The sequence below is a fragment of the Nyctereutes procyonoides genome, unplaced genomic scaffold, assembly GCF_905146905.1.
Source record: "Nyctereutes procyonoides isolate TBG_1078 unplaced genomic scaffold, NYPRO_anot_genome, whole genome shotgun sequence".
NCBI classification, from domain to species: Eukaryota; Metazoa; Chordata; class Mammalia; order Carnivora; family Canidae; genus Nyctereutes; species Nyctereutes procyonoides.
In genome coordinates this window covers 3,252,565-3,268,812 of record NW_026575042.1, presented here as the reverse complement: position 1 = coordinate 3,268,812, position 16,248 = coordinate 3,252,565, and the positions used below count along the sequence as shown (strand labels likewise).

At 37.5% G+C, this 16,248-nt stretch overlaps 1 protein-coding gene across 3 annotated transcripts in view; it reads left to right on the top strand.

The window, feature by feature from the left end:
- SNRK (SNF related kinase) overlaps positions 1–16,248 on the top strand; it is a 57,847-nt gene that overhangs the window by 12,395 nt on the left and 29,204 nt on the right. Inside the window, exons 2-3 of one of the 3 annotated variants that reach the window (XM_055321232.1) lie at positions 1,555–1,616; positions 4,506–5,200. In XM_055321232.1, coding sequence (XP_055177207.1) covers positions 4,612–5,200 — 589 coding nt within the window. In that variant the 5' untranslated portion in view covers positions 1,555–1,616; positions 4,506–4,611. Of the gene's footprint in view, positions 1–1,554; positions 1,656–4,505; positions 5,201–16,248 lie in introns of all 3 variants that reach the window. The other 2 variants (XM_055321230.1, XM_055321231.1) reach the window with 2 other exon arrangements.

The following is a 16,248-nucleotide window of genomic DNA, read 5'->3' as shown; positions in this document are numbered from 1 at the left end:
GGTCCCTGCCTTCGGCTCAGGGCGTGATCCTGGAGTCCAGGGAGAATCGAGTCCCACATCGGGCTCCCTGCCTGGAGCCTGCTTCTCCCTCTGCCTGTGTCTCTGCCTCTCTCTCTCTGTGTCTCTCATGAATAAATAAAATCTTAAAAAGAAAAGAAAAGAAAAGAAAAATCATCATGCTTTGATGCCCAACTAGAGATAGTATTTTCTTTATGTAAAGTCATACCTCAGTCATTTTCAATTTAATACATTTTAGGAAACTGAACAGATCAGTAAATTCAGTCTCTTGAAGTAGGGTGGAAGAATTTCTACCTGCATGAGAGAGAATGCCATCATTTTAACAATGACGGTGGTAACCAGTATTTACTGTTTCTCTGCCCGGCTTAATTCTAAACACTTATCCTATACTAACTCATTTAATTTTCACCACGACCTATGAAGTTGTATCCTTACTACTAACATTTTCTAATGAGGAAACGGATCGTAGAGTCAAGTTTTGCTGAGGTCCCGTGGCTAGTGATAGGTGGAGTGGGATTCAGATCCAGTCATTGGTGCTCAGAACCAGTGCTCACCCGCACTGGACTACCACACTGCCTTGCCTGAGTGGTAGAAGGAGAGAAGCAAGCAAGGCTAATGTCAGGAGCTACCATATCCCACTTGCTACTGAACGAGCAGGTAAGCGTCCAGGGTTCACCTGTCTCTAGATGTGGGCCTGTGCCCATGACCTGGCCCTGTTTGTGAGCTTAATGATTACCTGGATGCTCACCTTTAGTGTGTTGTGTAAATTGCCTCGGCCTAGTGTGAATGTTTAGGCCTTTCAGTATTTGTGGGACATTTCAGTGTTGTGGAAAGGACCGTAAAACCTTTATTCTCACGGTATTCTCACCATGCCAGACTTATATATCAGTGATCTGTTCACATTCTCTGTTTGTAGTGATAGTTTCTTTTTTACTGTTGAATTGGAATCTTCTGCTTTATGTGTTCTCAGATGCTGGCCTTATGATTGATTTCTGCTGACTTGCTGGAAGGTTGTGTGTTGTAAAGGTTGCCCTCCCTGGCTGTGGGAGTGAGTGTTTCATGAGCTGTCAAGGGTTCCTACAGGCATGCTAGGCTTGGAAACTAGGCTAGGCAGGATTGGAGTTGCCCACTGCTGCTGATCCGGCAAGTCGAGCCTCATTGTGCGTAGCTTGCAGGCTCCTAGTGATGGTCCACAAAATGTGGATTTGGTGTCTGTTACCCAGAAAGCATTTAGAAAACGGTCAATTCACTGTTGTTCATGATTATTGTTTCCTCCTCCACCTAGTGGAATGGTCTGACTGGGCCACCTGGAACAATCTCTGTGTATCTGTTCACTGTGAAATTCCTGTTCACTCACGATTGTTTGAGTGGGTTGTAATTCACAGAGGGAGAAAGATGACGGGAGAGGAGACTGGTCACTAAGGACAAATTTACCATTTTTATATGTTTGTCTGGATCCAGCCTTAGGGTGTATATTTTGACTTTAAGCAGTTGAATAGAACTAAACTAAAATCTCCTCCTGTATTTTCTTTTTAGGAAAAAGAAGCAACTAACAAAACACAGTGGTAACAAGGATTATTCAGTATGTGGTTTGCAGGGTATGTGCTGGAGCCATTGCAGAGTCACCTGTACTTTATGTAAGCCACATCTTAGAATTTGACATTGTTGTTTAGAGTGACTGAAGATCCTCAAAGATAAAAAATTTAGTTATTTCTTATGCTAACACAAAATGCACTTGATGGTAGGATTGCTTAGTGGACTCGTACTTAAAAAGATGTTCAATAACAAGGATCTTTTTCCTTCTCACCTTCAGTTAATCATAATGTCCTGTTTTTAGTGTATAATTATAGTTTCATAGACCCTGGCAAAGGGATATGTGTACAAAACAAAGTACAAAAAGTAAATTTCTTGATAGTGAAAGTGATTATTATTTGACTCTAGGGTAGTCTCATTGTGAAGAGACCTCCTTTGATTCTTTCCCATCAACTTGCTAGTGGATTCAAAACCTAATTAATTAAATTGAGATTTATTTCTAAAATCTGATTTATATGCCACTTTATAAAAATCGGTCTAAACTAAAGCGATAGATGAAAAAAACCAAATATTTTAAAACTTGGGGGTGGCTTGAAATTGTTCTGAAAGCTTAAGTTGTGTTTGCAAGCTTGTACAACAGAAACATAGACTCAGGTAGAATTTTAAAACTAATCACTGCCCTTATAATTAATCAAAATTAAGATTTAAAGATAGTTTTCTGCTCCCTGGAATTAGCTTAGAGTTTCTATTTTTGAAAATAAAATATGCCTGAATTAAATTTTCTTTTGGGGAACTACTCTTCAAATAAAGCAATATCTTGCCACTCTGATTTTCCTGTTAATCCCATTAAAATTATTAGCTCAGATGACAAGATAGATAATACACAGTATGGTAGAAATTTGCTTTTTCTCCAATACCTGTACATAGTACTGGTTTCTTGTTTTAAAAATCTTTGAGAAACAGGATTAATTTAGTTTGGTTTTGAAATTGGTTTGCAGAAACAGTATAGCATAGTTGTTAAAAGCACAGATTTTGAAGTTAGGGCCCTAGGTTTAAATCCTGTATCTTTTACACTCTGCCCTGTTAGCCAGCGCCAAGTGACTTAACCATTTCTTTGCCTTAAAATGGGGCTAATAATCCTTATCTCTGAGGGCAATTGTAAGGATTAAATGAGGATAATATAAAGCATTTGGTATATAAGTGGCATATTATACTTAGTGAATGGTAGTTTATATTTACAGTAATTACTAAAATGTAAAAAAATTAATAAACATACTAACGTTGGCTCTTTAAGCATGTGCACACATGTGTGTACGTGCTCGCTCTCTCTCTCTGTGTGTGTGTATATATATGTATGTATTTTGAGGTGACCCCAGATATGTGTTTGAGATCATTTTAATTTGCATGTGAGAATAACTTTATGCCTCTTTTATTGTTGGTACTTTAACTCTCCAGATATTATCCTAAATGTAACATCATTTAGAGTGGTTAAATGTTTATAAAGAAGATGGGCTTTGAAATAAAAATTCAGTTTGAATCTTAGTTGTAGCACTTTGATTCATTTTGCACAAATACATATAGTAGGCTTTTAATAAATGTCAGTTTTTCTTCTGTTCCTTTAAGCAAAAATGAGATCTAACGAAATGTAATGCATGTGCTTTAAAATTTAAAAAACTCCTCATTTTATGTACAATTTACTTTTGGGGGGTATTTTTCTTCTAAGTGGCAGTAGATAAGAAGTACTTAATAAAACAACTGGAAACATGTATTAGAAAAGGTTTCATGGAGGGAAGGGTATACACTCATAGGACAGAGCTAGTCTTGGGAAGTGGCTGTATTCCTCTTTGAATTTTGCTATAATTCTACTAAATTTGGGTCAGAAAAAGTAATAGCGAGAGTTGAATTTGTGAGATTTAAAGTGATGTCTTAAATTTAAAATTTGTATAATTTTATACATTTGTTTTTCTGAGGGTCATTTATAAAAGTCTGTTTCTGTATTTAGAGTTTATAAAGGTTTAGAATTTTAAATGCCATATGAGATATGGTCTTTAAAACCAAATGGTCTTTAAAGTGGTTTAAGAATGCATGCATGCTTGTTTTTGAAATTTAGTCAGATCATGGTAGGTTATGTTTGAGAGTTGGAAAACTGTAATACAGATAAGCATAACTGATAAGTACAAAGATTGAGTACCAGTCCGCAAACATTTATTAAGCAACTACTGTGTGTCAGATATTGTTCTAAACACTAGTGACACAAGAGTAAAAAATTCCCCTGTAAGCATTTTAAAAAGAGGTTGAATTTCAAAATTTAATAAACTGTTGATTACTTGTTATATCTAAAACACTCTTCAGGGGAGGGTAGAAGGAAAAAAAAATAGAATTTTAGAGTCCTCAGGACCCTCGCAGTCTTAAGATGGGGATGGTATATACAAAAACCTATGGAATAAGACCACACAGATGTCCTGAACTGCTGGGGAGATGTAGAGTAGGGAAGGTAATTTCAGCTGGGAGAGTTAGAGGAGGCTTCATTAAAGGACTTTGTACTTAAAGGAAATAGTGCTAGCTTTGGAATAACAGGAAAAAGTTGTTGGGTTTCTGTCCAAATGTTTATTCTGTTTTTCCCTTTTTGCCAATTCTTGACTTACTTTTTAAGACAGTAATTGAAATTACTTTTGGAAAATTTTTTTTTAAACATAGTTTATCAGACTTGCCAGCTTTTTTTATTTGACATCACCAAAAACTTGTTTCAACTAATTTTTTTCAGCTTGCAAAATTTAATATGGCATTTAAATTCTCAACCTTTGTAACATAAACCCAAAATATATAAATAGGTTCTTATAAATGGCCCTTACTCATTTTATGTCTCTGTTTACTGCAGGCTTCTCTTAAAAAAGAGAAAGCTATAAAAGAAAAAGCTACAGAACCTTAATTTTATTTCTCCTCTTGTTTTGTAGATGTTCATGACGACATTGAAAATGAATTCCTTATTTTCACCAGATACTCTTATATGAGAAGATCTATTTCAAACAGTCTAGATCTGTTTCCTTCTGTTGGACCAGCATGGCAGGATTCAAGCGAGGATATGATGGAAAGATTGCTGGATTATATGATCTGGATAAAACCTTGGGTCGAGGTCATTTTGCAGTGGTTAAACTTGCCAGGCATGTCTTTACAGGTGAAAAAGTAGCAGTAAAAGTTATTGACAAGACAAAATTGGACACTTTAGCTACTGGCCATCTTTTCCAAGAAGTGAGATGCATGAAACTAGTGCAGCATCCCAACATTGTACGCCTTTATGAAGTTATTGACACTCAGACCAAACTATATCTTATTCTAGAACTTGGGGATGGAGGAGATATGTTCGATTACATAATGAAACACGAAGAGGGACTTAATGAAGATTTGGCTAAGAAGTACTTTGCTCAGATTGTTCATGCTATATCTTATTGCCATAAACTCCATGTAGTTCACAGAGACTTAAAACCAGAGAATGTGGTCTTCTTTGAAAAACAAGGTCTTGTAAAATTGACAGACTTTGGTTTCAGCAACAAATTTCAACCAGGGAAGAAGCTCACCACAAGCTGTGGATCTCTTGCATATTCTGCTCCAGAAATTCTGCTTGGTGATGAGTATGATGCACCTGCAGTAGGTAGGTAACCTTCTTCCAGTATTTGCCCACTTGAATTCCACCAGCTAGAGCATAGTTGGTCAAATTGGTTGTTGTTTATCTGAAAATAATTTTTAAGGGACTTTCTTAAATGCATCTTAATTAACAGATTGGGTTTCATGAATACCATATATGCCTACAGCTGGCACTCAGTTTGTTTTACTCTTTAGATGGAAAATGTCTAAAATATATTTGTCAGCACAGAGAAAAGTGAGTAAGTTATCATTTAAGGTAACCATCATGTACTTACTATAATTCTTTTACGGTCTGAGAACATTTCCTATTTTCTTAGATTCTTCTGGTAGCACCCCTCATCAGTTTTTCCCTATGCATATCCTTTAACAGTCATTGAGACTCATATTGGAAGGGTACTATGAATATTACAGTTCATTATGAAGAATTTGGTCATGGGAATCATTTATTAATTGTGACCTTGAAGAGTACACTTGATTTCTGCTTTATTTTCTCATCCATGGAATAGAATTGGATCAGATAGAGGTATCACATCCCAGGTTATCATGTTTACTGTCTATCTCATTGTACAAGACATACAGACACCTGCTGAATGGTGGATTCCAGAATCTTGGTAGCCCCTGGCATTCCCAACTACCCCGTATTCAGTCCAACACATTATTGTGTTCTGTCTTGTCATGAATTATCTACTTGGGGTGGAAGTGTTTACTGCTTTTCAGCTTGTGTCAGCTCTGTCCCTTGGGATTGTATCTGTTTTGAAGGTCATATAGGAATTTACTAATAATTTTTAAGGATTTGTTAAGTTGAAGGTGTGGTCAGCTTCTATAACTTTTAGTTTAATCTTGGAACAGTGTGCCTTAATACTACATGTATGTGATATCTTCATAGATAGCACTCTTCCATTTGGCTTCTCATCATTTGAAGTGCATGTTACAGAAGATGAAAGACACACGTTGAAGAGCACATTGAAGAGTGCTGATTTTTATACTGATTTTTATTCTGTAAACCAAGACACTGCTTTTCATGTTAGACTGTTCTGGAAAAGAAAGGGTTATTGAATGGTTCCTGCCCACTATAAATAACAAGGCTTCACTAAAACATTTCATTAGAATATTTGAGTCAGAGATTTTTGATGAGTGGAGCAGGTCTAATCAGAAAAGGAAGCCAAGAATTAACAGAAGAGGAAACAAATGTCTGAAGGTGAAAAATGATGTTTAACTTCACTAATAATCAGGGTAGATGAAACCAAGATCAGATACTGTTTCATACTTTTCACGTTGGGAAGAACTAAAGTCAGACAAATCCAAGTGCATCGGGGGGATCCCTGGGTGGCACAGCGGTTTGGCGCCTGTCTTTGGCCCAGGGTGTGATCCTGGAGACCCGGGATCGAATCCCACATCGGGCTCCCGGTGCATGGAGCCTGCTTCTCCCTCTGCCTATGTCTCTGCCTCTCTCTCTCTCTCTCTGTGTGTGACTATCATAAATAAATAAAAATTAAAAAAAGACTATAGATCATCGGGAACTCTTGTAGTATACAGAAGACAGTTTGTCAGTGTCTACTAAAGTTAAAGATTTACACAACCCTGAGACCCAGCAATTCTCTTCCTGTGTACACACCCTAGAGATGCTCTCACTCATGTACACAGATTTTCAAAGAATTTTTTTTAAAATTTTGTTTATTCATGAGAGAGAGAGAGAGAGGCACAGACATAGGCAGAGGGAGAAGCAGGCCCCCTGTGGGGAACCTGATGCAGGACTTGACACAGGACACTGGGATCATGACCTGAGCCAAAGGTGGATGCTCAACTACTGAGCCACCCAGGCTTCCCTCAAAGAATTTTTTTTTTTTTTAAGATTTTATTTATTTACTCATGAGAGACACGGGGGTGGGGGGGTGGGTAGAGACACAGGCAGCGGGAGAAGCAGGCTCCATGCAAGGAGCCCAATATGGGACTCAATCCTGGGTCTCCAGGATTCCCCCTGGCGCCCAAAGCAGACGCCCAACTGCTGAGCCACCCAGGCGTCACTCAAAAGAATGTTTTTAACAGCATTATTGTGTATTCATAAGTAGGGGAATACTTGTTTGATATTCATACAATGAAATTGGTGAAAATTAATGAATTTTGTATGTCATCATGGCTGGAGTTCACAAACAGAATGTTTAAGAAAAGGAAATTGGTAAGAGAGTACTTACAGTATTAAACACTTATATAAAAGTTTGAAACAAACAGTGTTATATTGTTTAGGGGTAAATGGACATGTAGTAAAGTACTGAAGAATGCATGAGGTCAAAATAGTTACTTCAGAAGGGCAGGCATACCTAGAGGGAGGGTTTCAGTTGTATTAGTGTTATTTATTTCCTGACTTGGGTGGTAGGTACATAGGTATGCACTCTAATGTTCTTTTTTTTTTTTTCCTTACAAATATTGCCTAATAACACTTTTAAAAAGGGAAAAGGAAAGTGTCTGGAAGGATGCTTACCAGTTCGATAAATGGTTGGTAAAGTATGAATTGGGTGGAGTTTATGGGTAACTCTGTATTTATTTCAATTTTGTGTAATTGTGTAGTTGAGATAAATACAGAATTCCTTTAAAAAACAAGTGGACAGTAGTCTTTCTGCTAATGTAGTGTTAATTTATTATGCCAGAATCAGTCAGTGATTTTTCACAAATATGTAGTAGCATTAGTAGGGACAAGGATTAATACTGATCTATTACTAAATTATCACATGTTGCTGAATTAAGGAACTTTGGTTCAATTTTATGTGTCTTAGAGTGCCCTGATCCCTAACATTGACACTTGGTTCAGGATTGTCTATTATTTTCAAAGAATCAGACTTTGATTTTATGGATTAACTGCACTTCTATTCTCTATGTCATTATTTTTTCTTTCATTGTTACTAATTTTTTCCAGGATCCTTCAGTTTCCCTTTTCTTTTTTTTTACCGTCTTGAATTGAAAGCTTTTTTTCTTTATTGTTATGATTTCCAGTATTTAAAGCTGTATGTTGCCCTCTCCTGTAATCTCTGGTAACATCCTGGGGATTTCACTCTGCTGTCATTGCTGAAATTTATCTTTACTGTTTTGTTTCTTGTTTAACTCCAAGGTTCTTTTTTTTTTTCTTTTTTTTTTTAAATTAAAACTGGATAGATTTTTCCTTTTAGCTATTTGGTTTTTAACTTCTAATTTTAGTACATTTCAGTCAGTAATGTACACTATAATCTGATTGGTTTTTGTTTTGGAAAGTGTTTTTAGATTTTCTGGGTGGTTTAATATGTAGTGATTTTTGGTGACTATTCCCTTAAAACATTTGTATTTAAAGCATGTACAAAGTTTTTATACATATACATAATTAAGGTTGTTAATTATGTATTTTGTTCCTTTGTGTCATGTTTTCATTCTGATGTTATTTTCTAAGGGAATTATGTTAATTTTCTACTCTAATATGAATTTTGTATTTTAATCAACTTTTGCTTATTATGTGTTATTTTAAGCTGAATGAGGTATATAAACTTTTATTTAACATGATGTGCTATACCTTTTATCAATATGAGACTGTGCATTATTGCCGTGGATTCTATTTTGTCATTTTGTTATAGGATGCACTAGTGTCTTCCCTTAATACTCAGAGTTAATATCCATATCATTCCTTCTGCCCTCCAAACAAGAACTAAATGTAGTTTGCTTTTATTTTCCTTTTAGTTATAGATTTATACTTTGCTTTTATTACTTAAATACTTTTTTCTGGTTCAGTAATGCTTTAAGATCTGTTGAAGAATGTGGACATATCTTAAAATTGTGTTCTTAAGCATCTTTATTCCATTATTTGACCTAACTTACTACATGTGAAGAGCATCTCAAAATACAGTATGAATTTAAAAATGACTAGCTGGTCTATCTGAAAGGCATTGCCTTGTCTTGTGAAAAAGTAGATTAATAAAACAAAAAATGAGACATTTTTGATTGTTAATTTGTGTGTAACTTATAGTTTGTGTAATTTGCCAGTTTTTGGAAATCTTGGCATATTCAACCCAAGAGTTGTGGTTTAACTAGAAGCCACATTGAATTCCTTAAGGCAGTCTGTTCCTTGCTCTGCTTTAGCATGATGAAGAAATATCTCAGCATGCTCCCTCTTACAAAGGAGTCTCTTAGGGAATGTAGGAAATGGGCAGCCACCAGAACTGTGATTGTAGTATTATGTGTATAATATGTTTAAATATTTTCTCTTTGAAAACTTTTAAAAGGATTACTCCTTCTTGTACAGATTGTGCAACCTCGGCCATAATACATTTGTAAAATAGTCCAAAAGGACATAAATCAGAAATTCTCTTTGGTTTATCTAAATTTGCTATTACAGTTTCTTATGAATTGATAACTCCTTGCTTTTGTTTCCAATTTTTTTCCAGAAAAGCTATTAATGTGCTTGTTTCTGCAGTTTTCTCCAAATCTCTGTGGGTACAGCTTTATTTCCCTGCTCAAAGTTACCATTTATTAGAGGCAGATGTCTTAGTAATGTTACTGTGTTTTCTGACTTGAACCTTCTCTTCCCAGAGTCAGGTTCTGGTTAATTTTATATTATTTACTCTTCCACAGTTTGCCATTCAGACTATGGGTCCTGATGGGTTCTAGATTAAAAGACCTTGGCTTGTGTCATAGTTCTAGGTCCAAGTTGGGGGTTGGGATTATATATTTTTAAGCCTTTTTTTTTGTGTGTGCATAAGGAAGTTTGGTCTGCTTAAAGTATTATCTTGTTTGCTTTATTTAAAAAGGTAAACATAACACCTGCCTGCATGGTACGTGTCTAACATGAGCTGCACTGCATCCGTAGCCCAGGCAAACACATGTGGCATCCAAGTGTACAGAACTGAAAAACGTGTCCATAGACATGTGGCACGGACCTTCCACAATCTAGCTGCCAAGTGCATGGTCACATACTCTGAAAGATACCTTTTACAGAGTGTAACATCATCACTTGTCATATAAAACCAAAGGAAGAGTCTCACATTGTGAGAAATGCCAGTTATTTCAGAAATCAGTTAAAAATTGATCTGGCCTGAACCCTGTGTAAACAGAAGCACTTTATGGTATTAGCTCTGTATGCACAATGTACTGGCTTTACAGTGTGAATGTTGTGTAATTATATATTTAGGAAACAGCAAAAGTTCTGTACTTTGAGTAAAATCTTTTGAGTTTTATAAATAAACTACTATAGAATTAATATTTGTAATAAAGATTCTTGACCATGAAATGTTATGGGTAAGCTATAGGTGCCATACAAATGGGTTTCTTAGGCTAACTCAACCATTGATTTTTTTTAAGTGAGAGACCTGAAAAATTAGATAAAAATTACTTATGTGCTTTTAATGTTTTCCCTCCTACATTTTTAGCTCTGATGCTTATGGTTCTCACTGTGTTTTAAGATTCATATCAAATGAAATACATGTTGACACTACTTTGAAAAGTATAATTTACTCTACTGGTGGTATGGTAAAGATCTAAATTGATGGGGACGCCTGGGTGGCTCAGCTGTTTGGCGCCTGCCTTTGGCCCAGGGTGTGATCCTGGAGACCAGGGATCGAGTCCCGTGTCGGGGTACCTGCATGGAGCCTGCTTCTCTCTCTCTGCCTGTGTCTCTGCCTCTCTCTCTGTGCCTCTCATGAATAAATAAATAAAATCTTTAAAAAAAAAAAAAAGATCTAAATTGATGGTTCTTACTACCTATAAGTTTCACCTGGAGCAGATTTAAAAAAAAAAAAAGCAAACCTGGCCTGGGCCTTACCCAAGAGATTGTGATTTAGATAGTCTTGGGCGAGGCTCTCGTCCAAAAGCTTCTGTGAGATTCTGATGTGCATTCAGCCTTGCCTACCTGTGATTTAAAATCCTAGAATCAAATGATTTTGGTTATTTAGTGAAAAATAGATTCCTTACATTTTATAATATTCTTTAAAGAATAAATGTTCAGATGAAAATGCTTAAACCTCTTTAGTTTCAAAAATTGAAAAAGTACATAGACCCTTTTTTGATGTTAATAGTTGAGCTTAAATTTCTCTCCACTTCCTCTCCCCTATTTTAATCACACCCTGTGCTTATTTAGGGATAAGTAAGTGAAAACCAAATTTTAGATCCTTAGGAAATTTTTTCTGATGTTATTCCAACACCTGGAACTTCACTGTAGACACTCCTTGCTTTTCCTGTTAGGAGCCTGGAGACTATCCTGCTTATTTGCTTTCCACTGCCATGCCTGGAGCTGTTTGTCAGGGTGTCCCTTGGCCTTGTGCAGGTCAGAAGGTTGCCTCACCGCCTCATTCAAAATAATTTATTTTCTCTCTCTCTCTCTTTCTCTCTCTTTATTAGAGAGGGAGGATGATTACAAGCAGGGGTGGTGGTAGTGAGAAGGAGAAGCAGACTTTCTGCTGAACAGGGACCCCAGGTGTGGGTCTCGATCACTGGACCCTGAGATCATGACCTGAGCTGAAGGCAGATGCCTAACTGACTGAGCCACCCAGGTGCCCCCAAAACCATTTTCTTCAGAAGATTTATAGCACCTTCACACTTTTCTAAGGGGTTTTGCTGCCCCTTACTAGACTTGGGTTTGTCCTCTCAAAGCCTGTGTGGAAAGACAAAGATGTACAGGACTGATTTACCTAGGTTCCACTAGAATAAAAACTGGAAGTTACTATTCATATACTTTCAGATTAGCGCCCAAGCTCTGAGTCTTTGGTACTTCATGTGAGGAAGTGCGAATTGGGCTGACTGACATAACTGTGCATTTTTGAAAGAAGATAAGGAAGTGAGTTTAGAGGCAGGTTTCCTGTCATTTGTACCATGCTGCTTGTTTTCAGATATTGACAGTTGCAGGTGACAGGAAGTCCTGGGGCTTTGGGCAAGAGTAGGTAAGGAATTATCCTGTGGAACAGCTGGAAGAGAGGGGGAATTCCTTAGGAGGTGGCAATTTTAGATAGTCACCACTCTTAAGAGAAAAATATGCTTATCAGTTCCTTTTAAAATTTATATGCATATCTTTCCTCTGCTCAGAACACTTTAAAGACTTACATTTCCTTCACCTGTCAACACCCGAGTCCTCACAGAGGCCAGTATGGCCCTCAAGATTGGCTTCCTTATTTCCTTGCTCACTTTTTCCTCCCAGTCTTCTGCTCAGCTCTAACAGCACTACCTTCTTGATGTTAGTCACATTCCACATCCAGTCATGTCTCTGGGCTCTTCTGTCCCCTTCCCTCTGCTTAGGCCCCTCTTGCCCACTGCCACCCTCTTGGCCAGGCCCAGCCCTCTCCTCCAGAGGTGGAGGGCCCCAGCGCCGCATCTTCCCCACGTGACTCACTTCTGTGCTCTCTGTTACCTCCATCTGAAATGAGGATAGTAATAGTTCCTCCCTTTAGGATTGTTGAAGGAGTTCAATGAATGACAACATGGAAGTACTTAGCTCAACACCAGACACAAAGTCAGTCTTCAATCAGATACAACTGTCAGTGACCCTTTTGGGGGTGGTCACACTATATCCGGTTTCTGCGGTGCCAAAGGGTATTTAAAGATCATGGTCTCATTTTCCTTTCAAGGTGCTTGCTTTGTGTTTGGAAATTTGTCCTCAGGGGAGTTTCTGAAATGTTGGCTGCTGTGAGAGAACCAGGAGGGAGGGGCAGGCCCAAGAACTTTGCTCTTGTGTTTTTCTCACACGTTTGTTGTTGTATTTAACTTTCAGAATGTAGGAAATAAGTTAGCTTCTAAAGTAGCGATTTCTCTTTTTTTTTAAATTAAAGTTAGATAAAAACAAATGAAAATATTTATTTGGTAACTGGTTGGTTTCTTGGAACTTTAGAAGAACTTTATAAAACACTTAAAATAGCCGTCTTAACACAGGAATACAGAAACTGAATCTGCTTCTATTCAGGTTATAGCACAGGAAACCTTTAGGGACTTGAAAACATCAGATCTGTTTGGGGTGTGTGTGTGTGTGTGTGTGTGTGTGTGTGTGTAGAAGTGTAAACCTGTTGAAGAAAGACTAGTTTGCAAAACAAAAAATCAGTAAGTAGTTAGCACAAACTTTCAACACAATAAACTTGGAATCTTGTTAGTCACAATATACATTGCTGGACAAACAACTCAAATGTTGAGCAAAGTCACTGTAGTGTTTTTAAGAACTGATGAAAACTGTATTGACATACAGGTGCTGTTCTCAATTGCGCTCTTGTTCTTGCCCTGAGATGGCCTGTTGGGACTTGTTAGTGACATGTCTCTGTTTCTGGGGAAACTGTCCCTCCACGTCGGGAAGTTGCCTGTGTGGTCCTGGAGTTGTCATGACTCCCAGAGCAGCTGCCTTGGAAATGCTTTCACGGGCACATTAACGAACATAGTAATGTGGTTTTTTTCTTTCAAGGGCTGTGGCTTCTCTCAGTCAGATCCTCACATGTTGATACAGACTTTGGTGGAGAAAGATGGAGAGCAGACATAGAACAGGGCACCATAGAGCTAAGCCAAGCTAATTAGCAGAGATGTACTGTGGAACTGGTACTTCCTTCCAACTGTGGTTCCAAATACATGTCTTTGCTGTTTTTAAATGTCTTCTTCCAGTCATTCTTTATAACCCATTTTCTAACCTACTTTTTCTTTGAAAAGCATTGACTTATCTTACCTAGTTTTTATTGATTAGCATTACGGTGATGTCTTTAAAATCATATCTAGTATAGTGTAGAGCAGTGCCTATTTTAATACTACAAAATTTTAATTCAATTATCTTAAACCTTGGAACCTAGGGAAAACATTGTAGGACCTCAGCATCTGTGGCACTGTCCAGTGAATAGGAGAACAAGACTTTGTGGAGTGAGATGCTCTTTGTAGATACATCTAAATTGCACCTAGGATTCAGCTAGGCACAGAGTAGGTATACTAGATAGAAATAAGGGAGGGGTTGTAGGTGGCTGAAAACAGGATGATGTAAGGGACACATGCCCTGATGGCCTTTTCCCTTTGGAATTGGATGGGATGACACCAGATCTTGCTCATTTCAGTTGGCTCACTTGTGCCCCTTGCTCAATAGTAAGGTCTTTGAGAGAGAGAACTGTGTGTTTATGTATTTATCTAAGTCCCATCCCTATCACCTGGTAAACACCACAAGGTCTTAATGTTTGTTTAAATGAGTAAATATTGCAGAGATGAACTAAAGAAATGAAAATGTACATTCTTTTAAACTTTTGCAAAGTGTAATTTTGACCCCATGGTCCCTCCTGATGTCCTTGCTCACATTGGCACTCCTTTTCATTGCTTTCTGGATAAATATCAATGTGTCCTGGACTCACTGTGAGTCTGATGGAAGCCGTGGTTCCTCTCTTCATGGAGAGGCAGAGCTGCAGTTTCAGGCATGTTATAACATATGACCACTCTGAAGCCCCTTTTTTGGATCTGGTCTTGCAGGCTTGCTGGGCTGAGTAGAAAGTGTGCCCACAACTTTGAGAGGAAGGATGAACATGGGCAGTTTTGAAATAAGTTTTGGAGCATAAATTATAGGTGAAGAATAGTGTCCTTATTTTTGTGCCTTTGACTACTTGACTTTTTGTTTTATACATTTAGATCTCTTATTTTCCTTACTGTGTTTTAAATTTCCTAGTTATAACTTGGAAGTTTGTAATAGAAAATTGAAAGTAAGCTTATAGACAGGGCTTCTTCCAAAAGGAAGATCAAGTCATTGGGGATATGGTGTGTTTTTGTTTTTTGTTTTTTAAAGTCAGAGAATTAGGGGCGCCTAAGTGGCTTAATTGATTAGGTGTCTGCCTTCGGCTTGGGTTGTGATCCCAGCGTCCTGGGTTTGAGCCCCGCATTGGGTTCCCTGTTTGGTGGGGAGCCTGCTTCTCCCTCTCTCACTCCCCTTGATTGTGCTCTTTCTCTGTCAAGTAAATAATAAAATCTTAAAAAAAAAAAGAGAGAGAGAATTAATTTGTAGATATTTGGTGTGTTTGATATGTGGTTTTTTTTTTGTAAGCCCATTTTGTGTTATTAACAGTTTGTATGTGTTGACTATTCACTGACATTAGGAGGTCCTTGTTACAGTTTAAAGAGACTTAACATGATTTAGGAGCTTCAGTAGATGGCAAGGAAGCTTCTCAGATGGTGTGATCCCCATCTTCCAAGGTGTGATTCTCATTTTGTACTCAGTGGTAAGTAGTTTCTAGAGGACTGAAACTGGCTTAACAAATTCTTAGGAGACTAATGTATAAAATACCAATTGATTGATACAAAGATTTTATTTATTTATATTTTTTATATATTTTTAAGGATTTTATTTATTCATTCATGAGAGAGACGGAGAGAGGCAGAGAAGCAGGCTCCCTGTGGGGAGCCTGATGCTGGACTGGATCCCAGGACCCCTGGATTACTACCTGAGCCAAAGGCAGAGGCTCAACCACTGAGCCACTCAGGTGCCCCGATAGATGAGATAGAGTATCAGTCCACTACAAGTTTATATTCTTGCTTCAGATTAGTGATATTTTTCCTAAATTTACCTATTTTTTAGGTTTGTAAAAAGTTGACATACAGAAAATTTTCTTTTAGGTATGGTATAAGTTGATTTTGTTTAACCTTTTTAGGAACTTTTGTGATCTATTGAAAATCCCAAGGTCACATGATTCTTGTTTGGATTTCTGCCTAGCTCTTAGAAAGGGCTCATCCCTATTCTGGTATTTTAGTTCATTTATTTCTTTTGCTTCCAAAGCCCTGAAAACAAGGTTTCAGCAAGTTATCATTTTGTTTCTGGTTGTGACAGCACGATCTTCAGTCTGCTAAATATATTACATCCTGGTGGTTTTAGATTAATCCTGATTTTGTTCTCAGTCATCAGTTTGTGGGTAGGATATGTTGTTATCTGTCCAAGGATAGCCATATTATCAAGTTGTCAGTAAAAAGCTTGATAAAAAATTTTTGGATTTACTGTCCAGCTTCGGTATCAAAATGAATTCATTAGTAAACTGAGGCAAAAGTAGTTAGAGAAACTGTGTTGTTTCTGACTTTTGACCCTTCTGGCTGCTGTCAGGAGATGAAAGGGGACGGCTT